Below are 26,778 nucleotides of genomic sequence, written 5' to 3' on the forward strand. Positions count from 1 at the left end.
TCCTCTGATATGGTAAGGACGTGGGGGTGGGGGTGGGGGGGCATTACAGACAGTTGCTGCCGTGTGTGATCTGCCCTGGAGGAGGAAGACGGGAGCAGATCGCCTATTCTCCATATACGGGCCGAGCTCCGTGACTGGGATTCGGGACGAGCGCTCCTTGTATGGAGCGTCCTGCGCACGGCGCACCGGGGCTCTCCGCAGCCTCCGCCGCAGGACCCTGCGCTCACCCTGCGACAACCAAATATGGAGAAAGCCTGGAAAAAAATTCCTGTGGAATACATAGACATTCCTAATGCTTGGTGCAAAAAGAAAAAAAGAGAAAAGGCTGAGGGGAGCGGGTATATAAGGCCCCTGTGTCCAGTCTGGCATCGTAGCTGGAACCAGCAGCGGTTTTCTACTGCACTCTGAGCTTCTCCTTAGAAAGGCACCACCAAAGGTAAGAGCAGGGAGAGAGCACGCACCGCGCACCCCGCCTGGACTAGCAATGAGGGGGGACCGAGGATTTGGATACGTCAGGAAATCCCTTCGTCGCTTTTACCCGATCTATGGAATCAGTGCTTTGAAAATAATTTAAGAAATCCCTCAGAAAAGGAGCAGCGACGCGGTGGTAGACTTGACAGCAGCCTTGGCTCAACTTGATCCTTTCTCTTCTTCTTCTTCTTTTTTCATTCCGAGATGATGAACACGTGTTTTTGCGGCTGAAGCGAATCAGAGATTTGAACCGGTTTGTTGCCAAGAAGACGCGTCTTAACGCACTATTGTGCAGAGCTTTGTCAATGATAACGACTCCTGGGGCAGTTAAATGCCAGCCGTGAGTTAGGAGACGTTTCGAGGACTTCAAAAACACATAATTGGAAACATTTAACGTTTTAAGTGTAGGCTAAAATAGTATATCTAAATATTGTACTTGAGTATTATTATACTTAGCAGTGAAAGTCATGGCGATACTTTCTTCATTCTGAAATTACCTTTGATAACTGTAATTCGTCATGTCGATAGTATTAGATAAACGAGACCGTCATCACAAGTAATTCAAGTTTATTATGCACACGCTTTGAAAGTGTGGAGCACATGTGGGAGTAGCTGAATTATACGTGCGTGGATTACTGTTATATACTGTTGTATCTACAGATATCAATGTTATATACACAGAGCTTTGTTTGTAACCACAAAATACAGTTAATGCTATAAATATTAAAAAGGTACAAACATATCAACAGATAATAAGAGTACCTTAGAGGGAAACAACATTATGCAATTGCACAAAGAAGTCGCCAAGGCCAGAGTTTAAATATGCATAGTAATAATTTCGTCTATAAATAGAAAATATGTTGGTATCGCTCAACAGGTGCGTTACACCTGTGAGGCGCCTTGGGCAGATGCTTTTATTTTGACAAGAAGAATAAAGGGACGATCGTCGACTTTTAAATTGTGTCATTGTGTCAAACGAGAGGAAGAACGATGTAGTCCCCTCATGAACCGTTTGCATATTATAGGTTATGCCCGTTGTAAGACAGAGTGGACCGTGTTTAGTTGCGATCTAGCTCCAGTGACGGGTTTGCGTTTTGTGCAGTTCTGTGATGCAGTAATAACTGTGTTGTGTATTCTTGCAGAACCCACCAAGATGTGCGACGAAGACGAGACCACCGCCTTGGTGTGCGACAATGGCTCAGGACTTGTGAAGGCTGGCTTTGCCGGCGATGACGCTCCCAGAGCTGTCTTCCCATCCATTGTCGGTCGCCCTCGTCACCAGGTATAGCCTTCCCAGAGCAAGCAGCAGAAATCAGATGTGCCACACGGAGATATTGTTTAGCCATTCTTCAAAAGCACGTTAAAAAGAAGTACTTTAAATCTATTGTAACATTCTTCCAGTGGCATATAAATGTTTGCGTCAGAGCGCAATTGGCTGAGAGGGCACTTTATCAATACCTTTATCTTCTTCCAGGGTGTGATGGTGGGTATGGGTCAGAAGGACTCCTACGTAGGAGACGAAGCTCAGAGCAAGAGGGGTATCCTCACTCTGAAGTACCCCATTGAACACGGCATCATCACCAACTGGGACGACATGGAGAAGATCTGGCACCACACCTTCTACAACGAGCTGCGTGTGGCCCCCGAGGAGCACCCCACCCTGCTCACAGAGGCCCCCCTGAACCCCAAGGCCAACCGTGAAAAGATGACCCAGATCATGTTTGAGACCTTCAACGTGCCAGCCATGTATGTGGCCATCCAGGCTGTCCTGTCCCTGTACGCCTCTGGTCGTACCACTGGTGAGAACAATTACGCTTTTTTTTTTTTTTTTCAGAAAACACAATATGTTTTTTCAGATAATATGCATACTAATGTTGCAAATAGTTAATTGCACTGAATCTGTAAATATGTTCCTCGGTATAGATCTATATAATCTCCATTTGTGAGTGTAGTTTTGGAACGAAACCCAGGCAAATTAGGGCACATGGATAGGTACAATGTGTGTCTTGCCGTGTGTGTCGTTTCTAACCCGCTGCGCTCCTCTCTCAGGTATTGTGCTCGACTCCGGTGATGGTGTGACCCACAACGTCCCCATCTATGAAGGTTACGCCCTGCCCCACGCCATCATGCGTCTGGACTTGGCTGGTCGCGATCTGACCGATTACCTCATGAAGATCCTGACCGAGCGTGGCTACTCTTTCGTCACAACCGGTAAGAGCCCACTGGACTCCTCTGAGCCAACAGCTGCATCTCCAGGACTGACTGCAACAAACTTCTGCAACACCACCAACAAAAAAGCCTTTAACAAACAACTGGTTTAAGTCTAGTCCTTTGTATCAACATTTAATCACAAATAATTGGTAACACTTTGGTTACTATTTAAATATTCCAAAGGAAGCACTTGTAATAGTGCGCAACACACTTAATTAGCAGTTTTAGTAATTAAGTTAACTGTGTGCAGAACGCGTCTGATGCCAAAACCGCCGGCGCATTCCCATATCTACACTGTGCTATCGTGCGTAATTTGAGTGCGTTTTTACGCATTCCTGCAGGGGTAGATGCTTTGGTTTTGATCAAATACGCGGTGTGTTTGTGTGTCCGACGGTGTTGTGCGACTGTGTCCTGACCCCCACAATTGCCCATCACAGCCGAGCGTGAGATCGTGCGCGACATCAAGGAGAAGCTGTGCTATGTGGCTCTGGACTTCGAGAACGAGATGGCCACCGCCGCCTCCTCCTCCTCCCTGGAGAAGAGCTACGAGCTGCCCGATGGCCAGGTCATCACCATCGGTAACGAGCGTTTCCGCTGCCCAGAGACCCTCTTCCAGCCTTCCTTCATTGGTACGTATAGAGACTAGGATACTCCACAGTGCTGCCAAGTCTCTGCCCAGCGCGCAAGGCCGCTGCTTCACTGACCGTTTTCCTCTTTTTTTGCGCACAGGTATGGAGTCTGCCGGCATTCATGAGACCGCTTACAACAGCATCATGAAGTGCGACATTGACATCAGGAAGGACCTGTACGCCAACAACGTGCTGTCTGGTGGTACCACCATGTACCCTGGTATTGCTGACCGTATGCAGAAGGAGATTACTGCTCTGGCTCCCAGCACAATGAAGATCAAGGTAATAATAATAATAATAATAATAATAATAATAATAATAATAATAATAATAATAATAAAATGGGGAAATATAGGTCAATTATATTAGTTTACCTATATTAAAACTGTGTGTTGCCCTAGATAAGAGCATCTGCCAATAAATAATAATAATAATAATAATAATAATAATAATAATAATTATAATTATAATTATTAGTACTAATTCATGTAAGAAGGATACAAATAACCGAATTTCTCATCTGCTGAACTTTGTGCGTTGTGTTGCTGGAAAGAGCTGACCTTTTGAAGCCCCATATCTGTGAATGTGGACTCTGATCTCTAAGGTGACCTCCTGTTCTTCTTGCCTCTTTCTCTAGATCATTGCCCCACCTGAGCGTAAATACTCTGTCTGGATCGGTGGCTCCATCCTGGCCTCCCTGTCCACCTTCCAGCAGATGTGGATCAGCAAGCAGGAGTACGATGAAGCAGGCCCCTCCATTGTCCACCGCAAATGCTTCTAAACCTGTGTCCATCGCCTGCATCCACTATTGTGCTCAGGATCCCTTTGTAGCAGACCACGTTGTTGTCACAGGAGAGCTGTGCACAACTGTAATTTTGTAACAGTTTGTTACCAGATGAGCAATGCTGCAAAACCAAAACCAAGAAGAACAACAGCAACAACGGAAAATAAAAAAACCATGTTAGTTAACATGTGAATGTAAAATGTACATAAATATTAATTTATTAAAGTCCATCATTTGGTATTTTTGTGTTCTAAGCCTCTTGAGAGGAAAGAAAGGGCAGTTAGTTCACAATGTGCCAGAAACACACTCCTTCATAAATGTGGCCCAGAACTAAACAATGGTTATTGATTTTAAACAGACACACTGTACAATAACATGGAAGGAGATATTAAAACAGTTACAATCAACTAATCAGATTATTTGATCTGTTTTGAAAGACACATCTGGTTAACATATATAACTAGGGAAAGAAAATGCTTTATTAATTTATTCAATTTACCAAATGTGTCCATGAAAAATGTGGTGTCTGGGTTGAATTACACCATTTATAGGTGCTCTTGGGCAATAGTTTAATAGTTCCTTTGGCTTCATGGCATATGCAATAAATGTTTATAATGAAGACACCATCATAAAAATTTGGGAAGGAATTAAGTTCTCTCACATTTTTAATTCTATTTGTAGTGGAAACACAGTTACTCTCAGTAATCCCTATTGCTATGGGCTTTTCACTGAAACGTCACATGTTTTGGGATAAAAGAAACACATATTCACACAAGAAATAGGATATACTAAAGAACAGGTTCCAAAGTGCAAATAGAAGCATTCATAACTAGTGTTAAACAGTAATGAACTCCTGTCTTAAAACATTTCATTTTTGGCTCATAGAATTGTATCACTATACAGTTCTACCTCCCTTGAAATATAGCTTCCTGCAATGCCTTTTGAACAAAATCCAGTCAGGCAACTCATTTAAGACCAAATAAAAACAGTACACCTCATAAAAGTGCCCATTCACTCAAGATAATATTTATGAAACACTTCACAAAGAAAAACACCAAGAGGGGTAGAAACATTAATCAAAATAATTGGATTACACCGGTATTTAAACAAACTCCCCACAAATATTTCAATTAACTGAACTCTGCTTCTGCTTCCGTTCAGTGTGCATAAATATTTACATGGCTCACTGCATTCTAAATTAATCTAACTGGAAAAAAAACACTACGCATACTGGAATGCCTCCAAATCTCCTGGATCAAAACTGGAGCATTGATACACAACACAATGAAACATGACAAACGGTCTTTCTCAGGTTAAGACTGGTTGGGGAACAAGTCTGTCCTGATCAGCCCTTACTAAGGCATGGTGTCTTGATTACACTATTTTAATTTTAGACTCGCTAGCCTTCCATTCTTGCAACCAAGCAGAGTTCCATGTCACAAGGGTCATCCCTATCTTGAACTATAAAAATGCACCTTGCCAGCCAGCTATATATATACACACACACACACACACACACACAGATAAATCAACAGTGGTGTGCAGGGCTTGGGGCCTCCTGGCTGTCAGATTTACAGGGCCACTCAAGTGGAATGAAAGCTTTTATCCGCCAGCAGAAGCACCTACTCTGCTTTTGATCTCACACAGGAACTCCACGCTTGTCCTCTGGACTCGCTCTGACCTTCTTGTTGACTCTCCCAGCATTTTTTTTTGAGTCAGACAGGTTTGGATGGGCATTCGTCAGATGTCCAGTTATGTCCATGACTTGGAACATCTTAATGCGGAACACAGACCTCTGGATATAAGCCGCTTTTCCTGTTGGCTGGTCATGAGAGACCTGGGCAGACGTGTGCCAACGGAAGAGGTCTCTCCACCTTTGAAGTGGTACACTGCGCTGAACGGAGGGGAAAACCATTTCTTGTCATGTGCTCTTGACCTCCCCCGTTTCTTCGCAAAACTAGACTCTAGACTAGACTACAGAAAAATGTGGGCAGCGGAAATCAAAATAGACACGTTCGGACAGGGGAAAAAGATGAACGCAGATGAAAAAGACCACTTTCGAAACGTTTTGATTCTGTACAGATCATAATCAATTCATCTTAACTGTCAATGCTATGTTTAAATGAAAATAAATGCATGCATATATACATAAATAACTGATGCAGTTCAGGACAAGAAATTAAAGTCACCAAGTTAATCTGGATGAGTTTCTACTGCATAAAGCACATGGGACAACTTTTGTAATTCCTACAACATATGATAAATATGTACACAACTATAAAGATAAATTCAGTACCAGACCACATCATATTGAAACCCTACAGTTACAGACTTGTGCATGCAAGCTGCTTGTATGAAATAATGGCGCAGTTAAAAGACTACAAGAGAGACTTTTCTGTGCAAAACATGTGTTTAGCCATGCAATGCACAAATATCACCTGGGCAGACAGAATCAACCGGTTTATACCTCTTAACCCCGTGTTTACAAAACGTGCTAATCCCCCAATCTTAATCCAGTGGGCGGGGCCGTGACGAGCGCACAGCACGTCAATCCAGCATCTGCTCTGAATGTTTTGCTTCCGTGCGTGACCTGAGCCTGTAAGTAAATCTTTGCTTATTTTGAGTGATAATGAATACAAATCGACATTCTAACGGTACAACAAAGGAGCAGATATTGATTCATTGAATGTCACTTTCACCCTGAACAGACCACCTAAAATGTATATTTCAATTAATTTGCATTGCAGGTAATACACGTCAGTGAGTAGCTAGATCACACTGAACGTTTTGATTTGGGATTTAGTGCATGCATTACAATAAGCCTGCGACAGTGCCTTTTTTGTGTTTTATTAGGTTACGCAAACCGTATCAATAATACACGCATTTTGCACGTTTGTCCTTTTATGTGTTTATGTACGCGACAAACACGCAGCATGTGTTTTTTTTTTTTTTTTTTCTGGGAGCACATATCATTTCTACTGGTGTGTATTATCCAGTATTACCCAGTGTCGTTTGCTTGTATTATATTACACGTTATCTTCTCCATCGACGCCATGTTTAAAGTAGGAGGTGGGGCGAAAGGCGTTATTGTGCCGCAGATGCTCGCAGGTCTGCAGAATCCCGCCGATCCCATTGGTGGAGCCGCGCAGGCCTGCGGACATCTGCGCAGCAAGAAAACGATCGACGCTTAAACCAAAACACGGAGAAAACACGCTTTACGACACAAAGAGAATAGCCGCTCGCTGATTGGGTTATTCTCTTTGTGCCGTAAAGCGTGTTTTCCGTGTTTTGGTTTAAATGTGGGGCGGGATGGAGGCCGCGCCGCTGCTCTCCTAATTACCCCCCACTTTTGCAGAAGTTCGGGACGGGGCCCACTTGCACAGGGCGAAGAGCAGTAGCGACAAAAACATGGTTGCGAAGAAGATCAGAACCGAGTACATGAAGAAATTCAAAGACCCCAAATGGGAGACCTACTCCAAGTGTTACGAGGACATGCTGCGGTACCGGACGACCCGCAGGCTGCTGGAGCACGCCCACAACCCGTGGTTCTGGGAAGGCTGGGAAAGTGGCTCGGAGTCGAGCGGCAGCACTAGCCCGCAGAACCAGAACAAAGTGGAGCCGCTGAAACTGAGCGGAGAGTCGCCCAAGGAGGAGGCGGGAGAGCGGCCGGGTCCGGCAGCGGAGAGCGAGGAGGCCGCCGAACCCCGACTGGACGCGGAAGTGTCTGCAGGGACGGACGGAGCAGCACCGGCACCGCAGCGCAGAGCGTCTAGGACGTCAACACTCACAGGTTTGCAAGATGACATTAATATATACCGATCAGCCATAACATTATGGCCACTGACAGGTGAAGTGAATAACACCGATAATCTCGTTATCATGGCACCTGTCAGTGGGTGGGATATATTAGGCAGCAAGTGAACATTTTGTCCTCAAAGTTGATGTGTTAGAAGCAGGAAAAATGGGCAGCGTAAGGATCTGAGCCAGTTTGACAAGGGCCAAATTGTGAAGGCTAGACCATTGGGTCAGAGCATCTCCAAAACTGCAGCTCTTGTGGGGTGTTCCCGGTCTGCAGTGGTCAGTACCTATCAAAAGTGGTCCAAGGAAGGTGAACCGGCGACAGGGTCATGGATGGCCAAGGCTCATTGATGCACGTGGGAAGCGAAGGCTGGCCCGTGTGGTCCGATCCAACAGACGAGCTACTGTAGCTCAAATTGCTGAAAAAGTGAATGCTGGTTCTGATAGAAAGGTGTCAGAACACACAGTGCATCGAAGTTTGTTGCGTACGGGGCTGCGTAGCCGCAGACCAGTCAGGGTGCCCATGCTGACCCCTGTCCACTGCTGAAAGCACCTACAATGGGCACATGAGCATCAGAACTGGACCACGGAGCAATGGAAGAAGGTGGCCTGGTCTGATGAATCTCCAAATTCCCCAGATCTCAATCCATTCGAGCATCTGTGGGATGTGCTGGACAAACAATCCGATCCACAGAGGCCCCACCTCGCAACTTACAGGACTTAAAGGATCTGCTGCTAACGTCTTGGTGTCAGATACCACAGCACACCTTCAGAGGTCTAGTGGAGTCCATGCCTCGATGGGTCAGGGCTGTTTTGGCAGCAAAAGGGGGACCTACACAATATTAAGCAGGTGGTCATAATGTTATGGCTGATCAGTGTATTATTAATATTAGTGTTATTATTAATTATTATTATCATTTGTATAGGCTACATGTTGACTCTTTATTATGTTTTTAATTTCTATTGATTTAATTAAATTCTATGTACTTAAATTTATTTTATTGACTGCTGTATTTATGCTGCCTTTTGGCCAGGTCGGCATTTTATATGGTTGAATAAAGGTTTGAATTATTATTATTATTATTATTAATATTATTATTAATAATTGCTGATTAATTGGCAGAGCTAATTAAGAACAAACGCATTTTGCTTCACAGGACGGGCTACTGTGATTGCGGAACCGGCTCAAAACGGCAAGTCTCCTGCAGGGGAGTCCAAAGGCAAAGCAGGGTCCCCCAGTGGTCCCGTGGAGCCCGAGCAGAGCGGGGCGGCCCCTTCCACCTCCCGGCCCCCTCGCAAAGCGGCAAAGGGCAAGAGCCAGCCCCGGGAGTCTGCAGAGCCCGAGAAGGAGAACAAACACCCGTTCGCTCTGTACGGCTGGGCCGAGAAACAAGCCGAGACCGGCCTCAAGAAGACGCACAATGTACGGCCTGCAGCATCCACCAAGGAGGTGAGCCTGAATCCGTACAGACCCTGCGGTACGGTGTCCGTATCAGGACATCCTCGCTCCTCAGCATCAGTTGTCAGGCATCACTTAGTTTTGTGATCAGCCCTCAGTAAGTTTAGCGTCCAGTTATCACTCATATTTGATATAGCCTACCCATATTTGGGTGTCAGTCTTATTTGGCATCAAGCATCATGCCTATTTTATGTCCGTTCTCATGCATCACTCGAATTTAATGTCAGGTATCAGGTGTCACTCGAATTTAATATCAGGTGACACTCTAATGTAATGTCAGGTGTCAGGAGTCACTCGGTTGTTGTATCCAGGATCACTTGAAATTGGCGTCAGGTATCAGAGTGTGTTCTTTCTAGGACTTAATTTAATAGCCAATCAAATGGCTGAACCGTCCTTACTGTAAATTCATTGGTTAAAGGGAAATTTCAATCATTTGTATTACTTTGTAGTAAATCCGAGCTGATTTTATGGACGATATTTGTGTTATAAATACCATGTTTAAATTATCCACAGATATCTTTTTTGTTAAGTTTGCTTTTTATTATTAATTTAGACTACATTCTGTACAGAAATGATTGCCTGCCTCGGTCTGTTTTGTTCTTTGGCTTGATTGACGTTCCGTGTAACCAATGAAATACCAGTAAAGATGGTTCAGCCATTTCATTGGCTATTAAATTAAGTCCCAGAATAAACACACTCTGATACCTGACACTAAATTCGAGTGATCCCTGATACAAAAACCAAGTGAGTCTGACACCTGACATGAAATTTGATTGACACCTGAAATTAAATTGAAGTGATGCATGAGAACAGTCACTTTAACAAACATGATGCTTGATGCCACATAAGACTGATGGCTGAACGCTAAACTTACTGAGGGCAGATTGAAAAACTAAGTGATGCCTGACAACTGATGCGGAGTAGTCAGGATGTCTGGATATGGACACTGTACCGCAGAGTATGAGTAGGAAAATAAAGTGTTTGTTTTCAATTTTTGAAATTAACGTAAGTTGTTCTTTAAAGTATTGTGTGATTAAACCAAAAATAGTGCTTCACAAAATTAAGTTAATGGACAAAAAACATGATCTTAGCTGTCCATCTTATTTATTTTGTTCCTATTTTTATAATATACGTTTCTTTTAGTCATGTCAGAAATGTCCCAAAGAAGCCTAGCACTTTATCTAAATAAATCTGTACAGTTCCTTTCCAGAATCCAATTGGTTTCCCCTGGTAAACATTAGTTTGGTACCATTGTATGTCTATACATGCATCTCAAACAAAACCACAGATCTGATCTTCCAAACAATGTTGCAAAGTCCAGGTGTTTGCCTTATTATTTAATTACAGATGTTGAATTACAAGTCTGTATTAAGTTTGTAGCTTTTATAAGAGTTCTTGGACAGTGGGAAGTGGAAGGGAGGTTGTTACCTCCTTAGACACATGATATTGTGATCTTTAGACTGTACAATTTTGATTCCTCTTTATATATGTAATGTTATAACAGCTGCCTCTCCAACAATTAGAAATTCTCAGATCTCAGTCAGGATCTATCTACAGTAAATAATTAGGCTGTCTCTAATTGGAGAGCTGAAAATGTCACGCTCTACCTGTATGCCTCTTCCTGGTACTGTGTTTACTATGGCATGTTAAAGAAAAAGTACAGTCCTGCCTAATTATACCGTCTAGTCTGGGACAGGCCTTTCAAGAGGGAAAACCGGTCGATAAGTGAGGCTGGTGGTATAAAGAGAGACAACTGGCTCCTTCTTGGTGTCTCAGGGTAGTGGAGGCTCTGAAACAGGCGTGCCTCATTCCAGATCCACGCGTCTGCGCTGCGGGCCAAGACCAGGCGGGAGATCGAGAAACGTGTGAAGACCCTGGAGAGGAGACGGGTGCGCTCCGCTGAGCCGGAGAACGGCCCCAAAGCCAAGCAGCCGCCCGCCGATAACCCTTGGATGACCGAATATATGAGGTGCTTCTCGGCGAGGTCTCGGTAAAAGCCGGCAGCAGGGCGTTTGCTGGTGGTAAGGTGCAGCACAGCAGTCAACACCCTCAGTCGAATTTCTCACGTCAGCATTTCCACAGCGTTTGGTTTGTTGTCCACAGGGTCAACTGCCAGGTACTCACAGGGAAGTCAAGTTATTGCTCAGAAAAAGTGAAGTAGGTGTTCAGGATTCACTGGGACTTACTTCCAGCTCTATTACAACTTAGAAACATGCTTTGCTAACGTTTACAATTTTGTTAATTTAATTTAAAGTTGTTGTTTTTTTGTTTTCATGCTTATGTGACCAATGTCGCATTTCAAAGATTTACCTTCTTTGAGCTCGGCAGAACAGAAATTGTAGCTTAAGATTAATGTTTTATTATTTTTTTCCAGAGCCATATAGTTTTATTTTATTATTTATTTGTCTTTATATTAATATTTACCAACAGTATTTCTCGGCTTCATATCAAGATAATGTTCTGCACTATGTACAACAATGTACCCATCTGAAGTGACATTTATCTCTTGAGCAGTGAGTTGGCATCAATCAGAAACGCCAGTGAGTCATGCAGTGTGTATACTGCAGGAATAACATTACATAAGTGGGAGAAAGTGATTAAATAGTTTGGACGTGAAATTAAAACCCCGTTGTCCAAATAAAATAAAAATCTGAAATCTGACAAAATATCCCAAAATAAGAGCTGCACACTTCCACTCAGTCACAGACCATTTTGTCAAACTTTGGCAACTGAAAGACTGTATCTGTGGTAGACAATCTTTTTCTCATAAAATTTAAATAAAGAGAAAAACAAAAAGCATGTTCAAAGGGTGGAAGGCAGTCACATGTTGATAGTTTGCCACGATCCTTATGTTTTTTTTAAGGATGTTTAAACTTTTGTCCATAACTACCATTATAAAGAAATACTGAAGACGATACTGGAAATCCCACACTACCTCACAAGACTGACTTTAAGTGCTGATTTTTTATTTCCAGATAGTGTCTTGGGGAAATTATGGACTTTAAACCAATTATAAATTATATATGGTCTTCAATTTATATAATTATACATTAATTACTAGAATACCTCTGAATTTTCCACTTACTAACATTTACACCTGAAACAGATGCTAATATTCAGAACTAAAATCAGGGTTGTTATACTTATTTCCTTTCTTCCATTTTATATTTTCTATGATTTGTACATTTACAGTAAAGACAGATATAATTTGTTTTAGTCCAAAAGATATTCCAGGTTCACTTTCAACACGTTGCTGGGAACTCTATTAGCTTAAAACAAAAGTTACGTCTTGAATAAATGATGATAATTGCTCAGTTTAATTCAGGACAAAATGAACAAAACCTGTCCAACTGTTTATTTTATATAAGTATTAATATTTATTTAGCTCCATTTGTGCCAGCCTATTTTAAAGACTGACTTACTGTTCCTTGCTGATCAAAAGAAACCTTTAATTAAGACACAATATTCAGTACTTTTTGTTTTGTTTTTAATTCACCATCTATCATATTTGTTGATGACTTCCAATACTTTTTTGTCCAGTTTTCTAGTGGCATGTTGTTTGAAAAGCAGTGTTACAGAAAAATGTTTATTAAATATAATATTTTTTAAAAGGCATGTTACTGTCAAAGCCTGGATTTCTGACCATTTGCAGTCTGTGTGGGCATTTTTTTATAATAAGCCATTTAATCAATGTTTTTATCCAAATTGACTTAGTGGGGTGAACCAAAAGGGGAGTCACTTACAAAAGGACCTTGGATTTATTTCTTAGCCAAAGAACAGAGCACAAATAAGTACGGTAACTTGCTCAGGGTAACACATAGCCAAACAACAGTGTCTCCAGTCCAATCAGGATTACACAAATGAGAAAAATATGAGACACGTCTAGATTTGACTCATTTTAAAAGCTGTATTAATGCGTTTATCTTCTTTAATGAATGTATAGACAAAGCAGGGTTCAAATACAAGTTTACAGATGCTGTGCTTCCAAGCTGTGCAGGGCTCAGATTTTGTAGTGATGTTGCCACATTTTCAGGATTGACAGTAACATACCTAACTTTGTCTGTTTAGTATCGGTATCTTTTGTTATATTGTATTGTAAATGCACTAATTGGTCTTGCTTTCTCAAGGGTGGCTTCAAAACCTCCCTAATAGTGTTTTTTCACTGCTTGAAACCTACACCTATCTTTAATAATAGTACACAGGATAATTATAAAGACAATGAATGCATTCCAGTTCTTGCAAGACTTATGTTAGCACAATTACACGTGAGGGCCAAGTGGAACACATTCCCAGAGATTGTATTTTTTATTTTGAATTGGGAGTTATGCTATTGAAAAACTGTGTAGTCTTGTTGGGAAAGTGTCCGCAGCAAACTGACACGTCTGTCGGCGTTCAAATTTAGGCAGAGAAGATGTCACACGGAATCAACGGTATCTTCTTGTGGCAAAATATGGCCACACCAGGAATGTACTTAGCAAGCCTCTTTAGAATGACACAGGTCATCATGAATTGGGAGTTCAAAGCACTTTATAGTTGCCTTGTCATTTATATTTTTACACCTATGTATTTAAATCACTGATGTTTACAGGCACATTAAAGATCATTCTCAAAGGGTCAGCAAGATGTTTAGCACTTTGCGTTGTTTATTAGGTCTATAGAACACATCTCTGGATAGCAGAGCTTAGTGATTGTGTTGTGCAGTGCAATGCTGGATAGGCTTAAACTTGTTTTAAGTGGTGGACCAAGATGATGTTAGAAGATGATAGTGTTTCTGGGGTTGGACTTTTTGATAACTGTATTTGTATTTCAATCAACAAATCGTGTGTGTTTATTTTTGGTCTACACTATGTAGGTTTGATAAATGTGTATTGTTTGGAATAAATCACTTTTAAATGGTTGTATTTCTGTGGAACTGTTTTCTGATACTCATTTTAACTCATTTTAAATACTCATTTGCAACAGTTATCAGCATACAGCTGCATACAATCTCTCACTCTGGATTAAGTGAGATAATTCTTTGACATTAGACAGAAGTGACACAAGACATCTTTTATTTTAACTAAGATGCCTGTTAAAAAAAACAAATACATTTTGAGTTTGTCTTCTCATTAGGAAAAACGTGCATGTTGATATTTCTGGGTTGTAATTACTATTATTTGAATGGTTATTTTCACGTATTGACTCGATGACTCGGACCACTTTGATTGAGCTGAAATCGCATGCAAAGTGAAGTGTCCAGATCCAATAATTGTAGCCATCCCCCCCGCACAGCTGTGGCAGTCGGAAATGTGCGTCGGGGTCAGCTTAGTGTTTGGACTCCAGCTGGGAAAGGGACCCATTGTTAAATTGACACCTGAACCGAGAGCTGCTGGAACACGATCCCCTCGCAGGTCCCTGGGAATATTCACACCGTGAGGCAGAGCACAGGAATAGAAGCACAAAGCGTGGAGGCAGTGGGGGCTGGCAACACCGAGCGCACACGGAGACGTCACGGCCTCATAGCGAGAGCCTGGCGAATGTGAAACAATATATGTGACACCTGCTTCCAATGCTGAACCCATTCCTTCATACCATGACATAATGTTCATTGTGTGACCCTGTGGCAGACACTCGGACTAAGGCCTGGACCGAAGCACAACTTTGTAGGGGAGAGTGGCATCTCGCAATACAGTTGGGTACAAGTTAGTGAGTTGGGGATTATGGGTAGGTTAAAGGTTTGGTATTGGCCTTGGACTTTGTTTGCAAGATGAGACATTTTCCCTTTGGTAATAGATTTGATGCAGTTATGAATTAACTCATTTTATGTATATGTTCACCTATTTTCTCTATTAATCGCCCCCCCCACATACACACACAAAACACATTTTATTCTATTGGACTAAGTAAATGAATACATGTTAAATCAAAATGTATATGGAACTGTTTTTCAGATTCCAAGAATACAAAAAAGGAGTAAATTTACTTTAGTCTGGACACATTTGAACTGACTTCATTTATATTCTGAATAAATTGTAGTTTATGTTGTCACATCCCTAAACAGAGATGACTGTGTAATTGAAAACAGTAAGAACACAGTCAAATCCACCAAAGGGCTGCCAGATGACAGGACAGTGGCACACTTCTCGCTGTGGGGGTTTCTTTCAGCACACACAACCCCCTTGAGCAATGTCATAATCTCATACAGCAACTGTACCTCACAGCTCTGCTCTCTCCAGCCCACAGTCAGTTCAGTAGCAGACAGATTTTGTAACCTGATCCCCTGTCCTGGGTTCATCGAGGCGGGGGGTGGGCTTGGGGAACTGGCCACCAAAGTCTTTGGTGGCTGCCAGAGTTATTTTCCACTCCTGAAAAGTCTTCTAATCTGCATTTGGGAACCTGCCACATCTCATTAATCAGACTATTTGACCTTGAAGCTGTGCGGAAAGGGAAATCTCACCGCATCCCCCTGTGCCTGCTGTTTCTTTCCTGTCCCCGAAACTCAGTCGACTGAATGGGGCTCTGGAATCCAGATGTATGACCTCACTTACTGTACTTACCTGTGTAAATTGGAAGTTGTAAAATGTATTATATTTTGAATGGTTCTGTTTAATGTAAATTTGAATTTGTAATGTTTGATGCCTTTGTACTGAACTGTATTTTTGCACTTTGTATTGCACTTATGTTGTAAGTCACCCTGGATAATGGCGTCTGCCAAGAAATAATACAAAAAAAAAAAAAAAAAAAAAAAATAATAATAATAATAATAATAATCTGGCACTACTGCTCTCGATTCACTACCTGTTTTTGCCTCAACAAAAGTGCTTTTATGTTTCAGTGAACAGGATTTTGTGTTGAGCAGGTTTATGTGGGACCAGCATTGTACAAGTTTTGAAAAAGGCATCTTAAATATATGTATGCTTTTATGCTCTGATTTTGTAAAGTTGGGAAATTCCATTAAATCCATTAAAACAAAAAATCATGAATTGCCATTTCTCATTAGTAAATCCCTTGGTGTGTAAATAGTACTGGTGTACAGATTAACTGTTTTGCAGCATTTTTCTGCTAGTGTTTTGAGTACATTATATTGTAGGAATCGTATTGTGAAGGGAGCAGTTGCCCCATATTTTCAATAGCGCAAGAAAGGTTATGTTCCAGAGGAGACCCTCTTCATTTCAGTTTGAGCATCTGGTTGCTCGTAGCCTATGTATCCAGTATCCATAAGCTTTTTTTTCCCCCACTCAGATCTCAGTGAGTCAGCATTCACAACATGCTTTGTCTTTTTTTTTCTCTCCCTACACCTACAACTCTTTGTGTAATGAAATGCTTCCACTTTTCAGTTCTATTATTCTATCTTCACCCACTTGATTTCAATTTGCCAATCCCTATCAAATCTCTCCAACAAATGTGAATAACCAAAACATGACAGACTACCCTAACAGTTGTAATAGGTATCCCCCTTATTTTAACACTTGCTTACACAATATAAAGGGGTGCCCGGGGGGGGATTGCAGCTTAAATACATAAATTGCATAGAAATATCAACGTGTGAGAAATGTAAACGACTAGAAACATAAACGTGGTTAAACAGTAAATGAATAAATGTGGTGGGTATATGACAGAGAAAGGGACCCTCCCCCCCCGGGCTGACAGCGCCACCACATGGACTACCCCCCGCAGGCAGGTGAAGCACACCTGCACTCAGCTCACAGCACACAGCTCGCTTTCTTGTTCACAGATATGCAGAATCGCACCGATCCCATTGGTGGAGCCACGCAGACCCGCGCAGAGCTGCGGACATCTGTGCTGCACGACCATTGTCCCAGAGGGGAAGTGCAGGAGGGCAATGGTGAGCTTTGCAGACATCGGGAAGAGGAGCTGATTAGGACTACGGCCATGAGACTCGTTTGGTGTGTGTGCTGCTCGGCGTGAACCCCATCCCCGCTGACGGTAACCGATCTCAGCCGCTGTGGTGCTACAACAGTCTGTTTAATGCATATCTCAATCAAGTTTGTATCAATGGAGGGTCAGCAAAGTGCACTTGCGCTGTCCCTTGCCTTGTTAAATGCAGGCTACAGATACTCCCAGGTCTGACACACCAGGCAGTGTTATCTTTTCACTCCAGCAGCTGGGTCCTGAGTCAGTCCAAGCTTGGTCAAGGTTGGGGGTGTAGGGACAGAGGCCACACAAGGGTAAACTCTGACCTATCAATGGTTGACCATCTCCCCAGGCCTTTTCTGCCTGTCTGTGGCGGACAAACAGGTTTTGATTATTATTTTCATAACAACAAGAAGCATGCATCATATAGGTACTAGATTAATTCAAGGACAGTGGAGGTGAAAAACATACATATGATTTTTATTAAACAGGAGCTGAGGGAGTTTGTTGAAATACAAAATAAAGTATAGGGCTTTTGAGTGGGTCCATGTATGGTAGATTTTTTCCAACTTCTCACATTCCATCATCTTGGTGGAGCAGCCATCTTCCAATTGAACATTAGACCAATAAACCATTGAATTGTTCTAATTCTAATAATTTATTTTGCTACATAATTTGCATTTATAACATAAGCTAATTACAAATTGACTTTTAAACTCCTAAGCATTCAAATATAAAGGTCCCCCCCAAAAATGCCTTCCTGAATAAGGTTTAAAAAAGAAAAAAACACTATGCAATAGTATATTCTTGCAATGCTATACTAGGGATTTGGCCTTAGACCAGCGTTAAGGCTGATATCTGGTTGCTGGAGTAGTGGACTCTATGGGATCCTGTTAGGACCCATTAATCCCTCAGTACAGATTACCAGGCTCCCCACGCTGCCCTTTAGAGACGCTTCCATTCTGAAGGAAGCAACACTGAGCTATTATTATTATTATTATTATTATTATTATTATTATTATTATTTATTGGCAGACACCCTTATCCAGCGCAACATAAGCGCAATTCAAAGCTATCTTCAGGTGAATCACTCAATTAACTGACAGTCTCATCCATGAACACTACTCCGTTCTAATTAGGTTATAAAAGCAACTTGTATTCAGACATTTTATTAATGAAAAATCCTGGTTTGGAGCGCTGTGCTGGGTAGTTATATACAACACACTTTATTTTTTGTAATATGTGTATATCGGTCAATATGTAAACCATGTAAAGAGCAAGTCGATGCAGAAAGTATCTGTAGCTGCAGCCTGGGAGGTATCATGCCATGTTCTGTCCTGTTTTAATTTGGAGGACAGGCTTCCCATTGGTTCCCAGCAGCAATCTCCATTGCAATACCGAACCGCTGAAGTAAACCAAGATTAAATAAACCATTAGGCATGGAAGAGAGAAAAACAAAAACTCCTGTGGATGGCATATAGGAGAAAATACATCTCAGAGCGATGTAAACAGAACAGGCCGAATACGAGGACAAACCCAGAAAACTGTGAAAGGAGAGACAATCTGACGTACAATATTTTTGTCGATTGATGAAACTTTAAGGATTTGAAAAGATTATGAAATTACAAAATGCCTTGATTGGGGGAGGGGGGGCACGTATACATAAATACAAACATCTGGTCTGCATTGACATCGCACTGAATTAAGACCTAGAAATATCTCCATAATATGAAATTCCATATCGGACAAAATACAAATGAATGTCTATTGTTAAATACTAGTCTAGAAGAAAGGCAGCTTTCAACAGAAGTACAGGTGAACTTCAAACACACTTTCGCCGCTCACAGGTTTGCTGTGGGAAGCGTGCTGCACATGCTCGATTCAAAGAGCATAAACTGGATACTCTTTCCACGTAAACGCAGAATATCAAGTGCGTAAAATTACTGAAGCTGTGTATATGTAAAGGGTGTTATGCAATAATTGACAGGGGAGAAGTTACTACATGGTCTGTTGGTGCAGGCAGAATGGAATACAATTTGACTGTAAATATTAGCACAAGAAATCTGTAAGACATCACAAATGGGGTGTATTCCTAAAAAGATAAATACAAATATGTGTTTTCATATCTTTTTTTACTTAAAAAAACAAACCAAAACGTTTATGAACATAAATTAACAAAGCAAGAGATGCTGGCATGTCATAAGAACGAACGAAAACAAAAAACCCATTGGGAACATCACTTACAGGAATAAACGAACAGGTCAGTACAGCCAGCTTGTGCAATAAACACTACCGATGATGACAGCTCACTCGAGAATCGGACAAAGTCGTTAATAAGATATGTTAAAATGAGGAATCATTAGTGCCTTTATCTAATGATTAGTACTCTGTAGGTCAGGCAATAAAACATGCTTTTAAGAGATTTACAGTGTCATCGATACTTTATACAAGAAAATACTTAAGCGAGAGGTACATGGCAGAGGTGGTCTGTAACCGTGTCTTGGTCTGGTCTGGTCAGGTGAGACTTCCTCCACTAAATTCTCCGGAGCGGACTGTGCCTCAGGGTGGGGCTGGGGGGCCGGGACTCTCCAGGTCTCTCTGACAGCACCTTGATATGTAGTGGAAGGAAGTTCAGGGAATCTCGCAGCCTGTGAGCCCAATCTGAACTTCCCCCGTGCCTCTCACCTGCCCGGGAGAGATGTGGACCAGTGAATTCCTGTTTCTCTTCGTTAGGAAAACCCCTGGGTCCTGGGAGACGCGCGGGTGTCTTATGCAAGTCCTGATTTGTGGAACTGGAACACAGGCCTGCTTAATTAGTGCAAGTTAGCAGGTTTTGTCAGGTCTCAACTTGGTGACCTTCAGAGTTGTGTTAACAGAAATCAAGCGGTTCTCTCTAAGCAGTTCTGTGTATCCCAGCCACCTGTCTGAAATGGGCCCTTGAATTTCAGAAGCCCTTCAAACAGCCTCATAGGGTGATGAATAAACAACCAGTCTTCTAGTCTTTATATGGGGATAGTTTATGCAAGAAAGAGTAAATAAATACCAAACCTTCTTAAACCAGAATTCACACTGGCAGTGTATCCTTTCAATTTACAAAGCACCATTAAAAACTACCTTAAAGGGAAGAGTTTTGGTCAAACGGGTGCTTTGTTAGTGTGGGAAGCAACAGATGAAAGCTTGAGTTTGTTCTACACACTGTACATTATGCACCTGGATCATGCAACACAATTTACATTAACTAACTTCAATTCTCTGGGTGTTCTACTTTTCAGTTTAAGTCCCTAGCAGGTTCAATTACCACAGATTCCAAATAAGGTACTAAAATAAAATAAAAACAGCAGAAAGTCTGGACGGGAGCAGCATTGGGATTAAATATAGACCCCTGAATTTATTAGCAGTACTGGGCCTTGTGGGGGGTGGGGTTCTTGAAAGTCGCAGCACCCGATTTCAGTGGCAATGGGCGGCCATGTTTTTTTTTTTTTTTTCCCTCTCGCGCGGGAGTCATCTGTTAATATGGCAATAAAAGCAGAGGCTCGCCAAAAACTGCTGTGTCATCTGCATCCAGAATTGCAAGAGCTGACTCGCGCATGGCTGAGGGGCACAAAAATAGCCAGAGTCCAAGATAGACTACAGAGAAGTGGCTTGAGACGCCAAATACAGAGTGCAACTGGGAGCCTCCTCCTGCCCACAAAGGAGCGATACAATGATCCTTTCACAGCTCCACAAGATACTGCCATCAAGCAATAGTCATAACAGAGAAATAACATCGACGACTCGTAGGACATTTGGAAAGGTCGGCCTATTTTGGTTGGAAACGGCCCACTCGAAGAGTAATCCGAGGCTGGGGTTGCGATTTCTTGAGCAATGAGCAATTTTAAAATTTAGAAATTCTGAAGCTCTCACTGCTCTGTAATTCCTGTGCTCTCTGTCTTGCCAGCTATAAACTGTTATCCCAGCACTGCACTATCTGACACCACCCACAGGAGCAGATCAGATCTCTCACACTGAAATAGTGCGCCACTTTTTGTGGTAGATGTGGTACTGCATCTTGCACTGTACTTTTCTGTGTGTGTGTGGGTGTGTTATATTATACAGTTGAAATTTGTCCAGTGCTAAACGATTATATAATTAGATGAAACCTTAGAGTGGCTGCTCTGGCACTGCTCGGTATCCACGGGAATAGGCAGCCCGTAGTTCGTTTGAAACCGATACGGCCCTTCTCTCTGTCTCGAGAACAGCTGCGGCGGTGGGCGGCCCCGGGGCCCGGCGGGTCCCTCTCACCTTGCTCTCCCACGCGAGGCAGTGGAGGCGCTAACAGCCACACTCCTGGGTGCTCTGGGCTTGTGCTCGGCGCGGGGATCGCAGCTGTCTCAGGGCAGCATCTCCGTACTGGATCCCAGATCCCATCCGCTCTGGATCCAGTTCTCCTGCGACACACGGTAGTCGACCTCAGTTCCCTACGCTCACCTCGGCTCATGTTACAGAGATGCATAAAAATACTCGGAAGACTATCATATGTGTTTATATAGATGTTTTTTTCTGACATTTATACTGTTTATAAAGAAATGATAATGAAGAACAAAATGGCCACTGGTCCAGTGAACTTTATCAGGTAATGAAGAATTAATTAATTAATAAAAACCTTTAAATCACCAGAAAAATCTGATCAAATTTCCCTACTTAAACAGTAATGTATAACCTCATAGTTTTTTCCCCCCATTATAATTTGTATGCTTCGAACTTCAGTGGCCACTAAAAGAAAAAAAAACTAAAAAAAAAACAAAGAATCGTCAATTAATTAATAAACAACTGGCCTTAATCAATCAAGGATAACTGGAATGTATCATATTTGACCTTTACCCTCTGAGTGAGGACACCCACAAAAGCTGGAAGATGAGGCAGCCCAGAAACGGAACCGGCACATTTTTAAAAACGCTATGGGGTTTCATAATTAAAACAAACCAAACAAAAAAAGGTGTGATGGTTTAAGTAAAGCTGTGGAGAGAAGCCCCATACCTGATTCAATCTTGTTCAGGATTTTTCTGGCACACTGCATGAACGCCTCCTCCACGTTCTCTCCCGTCAGCGCGCTCGTCTCCAGGAACATCAGCTCTACAAACGCAAAGCCGCACAAACAGAAAAAAAACTAAAAATAATTCAGTAATCGAGGGTGGCCACATATTGACCTGCAATGCCCTCTAGTGGTGTGGTGGCTGTAAGTCTTCAGGAAAGCAGGTTGCAGAAATCTGATAAGTTTATTCCTCTTACTAGCCTTAAACAGGCTCTTAATTTGAACTGATCACTGAGCAAAGTCACTTTCTATGCAGCCTTTTGTATGTTTTTAAAACTCTCAGATATAGTTTAGCCACAAGCAACACTTCCTGTTTTATGTTGTGCTTTATTGATTATTTTGGAGAATATTTAGTTTTTAGTTAGGAGCTAAGTGTGTTGTTTACCCAGTTATACTGTTATAACTCTAAGAGCAACGGTTATTGGATTTGTGCTGAGGTATAGCAGTAATATAAGCCATTATGCTGATATGATTTGTTTGTATTGTCTGGCCCCTGCAGTCTCGAATTAAAGTCAAACACTGCTGTCTCAGTCTGGCATATAAAAACTAAATATATCCCTGAGCAACCTTCAAATCATTTCTATTAGTATTAGATGTTAAAAGAGATTTCAGACGTGTTCCAGCTGAAGTAAATGACAAAGCCATTTCTGCAGTCTTTCGGGGGAGAAGTAATTGGCTTATGCTTAAAAAAAAGACAAAAATTACAGAAAATAGCAGGAATTCAGTCCTGACAATCCTGGTTTGTTCTTTGGTTTTGTTGTTCTGGCAGAGCTCGAATTTATTAATACACTTCAACGTGAAGTGAAACGAAGATGTAAAACTTCTCCAGACTGAACTTTACATCCCACACCCACTAACTTCCACCATTTGTTTCTCTATGCATCCGAGAGTCCACCGGGTCTTCTGAGTTTCAGTCCTCCCGGGCTTTCCCTTCACTGCACCAAATGCTGACTTTGAGGTCTAAATTTAGCAGCTGAGGATTTCCAGTCACAGGCGAGAGCAGCAGACCACTTTACTGACCTGTGCACCGCTTGCCACACTCACCGTTTTCTTGTGCAAACCTCGAAGCCTCCAGAAAGGTCACTTCCCTGTCCGCGTCCAGGTCCTTTTTATTGCCGCACAGGATGATGACGATGTTCTGACTCGCGAGCATCCTGGCGTCCGTCAGCCAGTTGGTCAGAGCGTTGTAGGTTTCTCGGCTGCACGTGAAACACAAACGGCGCGGCTGGGTATAGGCGGTCAATTAATCAAGTCTAGAATTCAATTAAGGGTTAACAGAGTGAAGGAGCAACTGTAAGGTGGGAAAATGTTTAAAAACCTGATTCAATTGCTGAAAACTATTTCTCGACGATAATAGCTGAGCGTGGATGGAAACATCTGACAACCCGTATAACTGATGATGGTTTTCGAGGGTAATTCAATGAAACTGGGGGATCAATAAGCTACAGGAAGCCAAAGGAGCATGACCTTCTCTAGCGTAGTATCTTAATGGTATTTGTATGTATTGTCCCTTTTAGAAACGCACACAGATCCTATTACCTATACTATTAAGGTTGTGTTGTAGTATTCGGTTCTTTTAGTGCTTTGGAGGCTTAAAGACATTCTAGAATGAGTCCTAACATTCCATTCCATGACAGATTGCTCGGTTTTGTGACTGTATTAGCAGCTTTGCCGGGAGTGTCTGAGGGTAGGGAGTTTCTTACCTGGTGATGTCATATACCAGGAGAGCCCCGGCCGCCCCTCTGTAATAGCTACGAGTCACCGACCTGCCGGTAGAAAATACGGAGGTGTCATGGAAACCGCTAACCCAATCAACCGCAGCCACGCAATGCTGCCGGCGCACTGTGATACTGACCTACAAAAGCCAATCGATGTTTGATGTGGGATTCCCACTACCTCCAGTGTTTACAGAGCAAGGGTTATTCAGAGGATTGCTTTTACAGGAGCCAGAGACATTTAAAAGCAATATACTAACAATAATTATAAAGTGTAGCAGTATAATGTAAAAAAATCTATAAAATTGTAAAGATAGAAATATGGAAATAGATGGAAACCATGGCGTTTGAAAAAAGTAATTATTCATTGGCTGTATTTCACCAGCAGTGCACAGAGAACAGCTAAAGCAGCTGTATGTATTTGGGAAACCTGGACATTTTCAGAAGCACACCTGAATCGTTCTTGACCTGCCGTGTCCCAGATCTGAAGCTTGACAAATTTATTCACCACATTTATAATCTTCGAGCCAAACTCCACTCCTATGGTGTGGTTGGAGTCCTCTTTGACTGGACAAAGAGAAAGGGGAGAGCTTAGAACAGCAGAGAGAGCATTTAAACATCAAAGTGCATATTCAAAAATGTGGACAGCGTATGACCGAAGAAATCAAAAGAAAGCATCCTATGCAAAAATTATATTATGCTTTTCTATACAGGGCTACTCTCATGCACAACTGGTTCACAACCAACACCATCAAGGCATTACCAAACAAAGCAAAAAGCACACTTGAGCGATCGGGTAATTCCCTCAATCCTCTCAGACAATGTCTATGATATCCCTGCATTTGGCCTGCACTGTTGATTTCATAGTTGCCAACCATCTGCACTGCTAAGTTTTTTAAATTAATTATTTGTTTATCCCGTTCCTTCTGCGCCACAACCTCCTAATTGGACGCTGGGAAGAGTTGAGGAGCCATTTAGGATGGAGAATAAAGGCGTGCCATTACAATGGTCATGGGTGACAGAGACTTTAAAACAGAGTGTGATGAGACGACTAGATCAATAAACCATGATGGAGAAACCCAAATGGCCAGAGGCACCCAACAGAATCCCCTCTCCATCTGCATTTCTCACACTCTACACAGTCGCCCAGTTCCTACGGTGTATAAAAACAACGTAGTCATGATGATGCCCATTAAAGCTTTTCATTTAAAAACATTTTATGTAGATGTACTTACATTTCTTCTCGATGAACTGGTGAAGGAGACATGACTTCCCCGTGCCTGCATTCCCAATGACCAAAAACTTGAATAGGAAATCTGCGCGCACAAAAAAAAAAAAAACACATCAAGAGCTGCTGCGTGATCAGGTCGCCTGGCTATAAAGACTCGCTGGAAAGGGGTCAAGGTTCGTGTGAGCTCCTGGGTCCTACTCGGAGAGCCAGCCAATTTGAACAGATGTGTGGAGCACCTGCCAGGGACGGGCATCTTTGGGATGGCCTCCAAACACACATCCACACATTCTTCACTGGGTGCCAACAGATGCCAACAACCACATCCATCCAATTAGGGGACCATACCTGTCAGCATCTAGAATGAGATATGCACTGCAGCTTTTCCCATTTCGATCTCCGGCCAGTTCTCCTCTATGGAAAGCTATCAATATCAAGTATGTATAGCTGTGATGCCAAACAACTAAGGGTACCCACATTTGCCACCTTGCCCTTGGCTTCTGTGAACGGCTGCACCTTAGTGTAGTCTTAAGCAGTAATAATATGTGCTTATTTATCCCTGTTGGGATTAGTTTATTCCAATATCCCTGGTGTGTTTAAATTAATATATAAATAACCTACCAGGAGGAAGTTAGACCCAACTAAAAACAGCTGTCAGCTGGGAGACATTATACCCATCACCACCAACCATGCCCGGTGCTCTCTAATCCTAGCAATTACCTTAATAACGAATTAATGTTTCAGTGAACCTGTATGCACATCTTCCTACGTGATCGCTGTCATTTATTTACGTTGTAACCCATTAGGGATGCACCTGCGAATAATGACCAACAACACCCTGCCCAAAACGTGCCCTTTTACCCCATTTCAATGCATGCACAGCAAAATCACTGCCTATACCGCTATGCAATGACCTCAGCTGTCGGATGCTTGGGATTTGCTCCTCACAGGCCCGTTTATTTACTGTGGTGTTACTCTGCAACCCCCCACCCAAAGCCAGATCTAAGACCTTTAAATGTAGCAACCCCCAACCCCTCTCATTCCCACGCATGTACAATGTCAACAACGTGAATCGGCGTTACTGGAAACACCGCCCAACCCTGCATACCGTACGTCTCTGACATGGCTGTCTGTGATGGCAGAGCTGCTCTTGTTTTTATTGTAGCCCGGAACACAGCAGCAGAAAAATAGAGAGGAAAAAAAATCCCCCAGGAGCGCCGTGAATCCCGCAACAGTTGCTGCCTCTTTCCATGCACTTCCTGTGGAGGTCGCTTCAAAATAAGAGCCGCGGCGCCTGCGCGGAAACGGGCCGCTGGAGTTGGAGGACTTGGTCACTGGGGGTGCGACAAGCCATGAAAGGAAAATATTTACATGCCAGTTACATGTGTATATGTGTATAAGCGCGCAGTAGAAATGCATTTATTTTGCTCTCCATTGAAACACTGCTTTGGCTTTGAAAATATACAAAGCAAAAAAGTACAGACAGATGTATATATTTCGCACAACGTGTTTTTCGCTTCGACCCGGAGACTCAATATGTAACAGTCCCCTGACAATC

General features: G+C 42.4%; 3 protein-coding genes across 4 annotated transcripts; 2 read left to right on the plus strand and 1 right to left on the minus strand.

Annotated features, from left to right (window-relative positions):
• The first annotated feature begins 314 nt into the window (after window positions 1-314).
• On the plus strand, window positions 315-4,335 carry LOC136719334 (actin, alpha cardiac muscle). The gene is made up of 7 exons (XM_066697237.1): window positions 315-436; window positions 1,614-1,753; window positions 1,946-2,270; window positions 2,521-2,682; window positions 3,120-3,311; window positions 3,412-3,593; window positions 3,949-4,335. Exons 2-7 carry the CDS (start codon window positions 1,625-1,627, stop codon window positions 4,090-4,092), a joined length of 1,134 nt encoding a protein of 377 aa, XP_066553334.1. The 5' UTR covers window positions 315-436; window positions 1,614-1,624; the 3' UTR covers window positions 4,093-4,335.
• A 2,285-nt stretch (window positions 4,336-6,620) lies between these two features.
• On the plus strand, window positions 6,621-14,249 carry ccsapb (centriole, cilia and spindle-associated protein b). Of its 2 annotated transcripts, XM_066697238.1 has the most exons (4): window positions 6,621-6,693; window positions 7,451-7,885; window positions 9,051-9,343; window positions 11,167-14,249. In XM_066697238.1, the coding sequence occupies exons 2-4, from the start codon at window positions 7,504-7,506 to the stop codon at window positions 11,344-11,346; spliced, it is 855 nt and encodes a 284-aa protein (XP_066553335.1). In that variant the 5' UTR covers window positions 6,621-6,693; window positions 7,451-7,503; the 3' UTR covers window positions 11,347-14,249. The 2 variants fall into 2 exon arrangements, with proteins under 2 accessions (XP_066553335.1, XP_066553336.1); XM_066697239.1 differs by lacking the exon at window positions 6,621-6,693 and having other exon boundaries at window positions 7,371-7,885; window positions 11,129-11,352.
• Window positions 14,250-17,665: 3,416 nt separating this feature from the next.
• On the minus strand, window positions 17,666-26,482 carry rab4a (RAB4a, member RAS oncogene family). Its single transcript, XM_066697240.1, has 8 exons — window positions 26,329-26,482; window positions 25,228-25,308; window positions 24,445-24,559; window positions 23,981-24,043; window positions 23,322-23,476; window positions 22,223-22,318; window positions 21,488-21,633; window positions 17,666-19,891 (listed from the first exon to the last, which is right to left on the minus strand). The coding sequence occupies exons 1-7, from the start codon at window positions 26,342-26,344 to the stop codon at window positions 21,518-21,520; spliced, it is 642 nt and encodes a 213-aa protein (XP_066553337.1). The 5' UTR covers window positions 26,345-26,482; the 3' UTR covers window positions 17,666-19,891; window positions 21,488-21,517.
• Between the last annotated feature and the right edge of the window lie 296 nt (window positions 26,483-26,778).

Source organism: Amia ocellicauda, chromosome 23 (genome assembly GCF_036373705.1).
Source record: "Amia ocellicauda isolate fAmiCal2 chromosome 23, fAmiCal2.hap1, whole genome shotgun sequence".
NCBI lineage: Eukaryota > Metazoa > Chordata > Actinopteri > Amiiformes > Amiidae > Amia > Amia ocellicauda.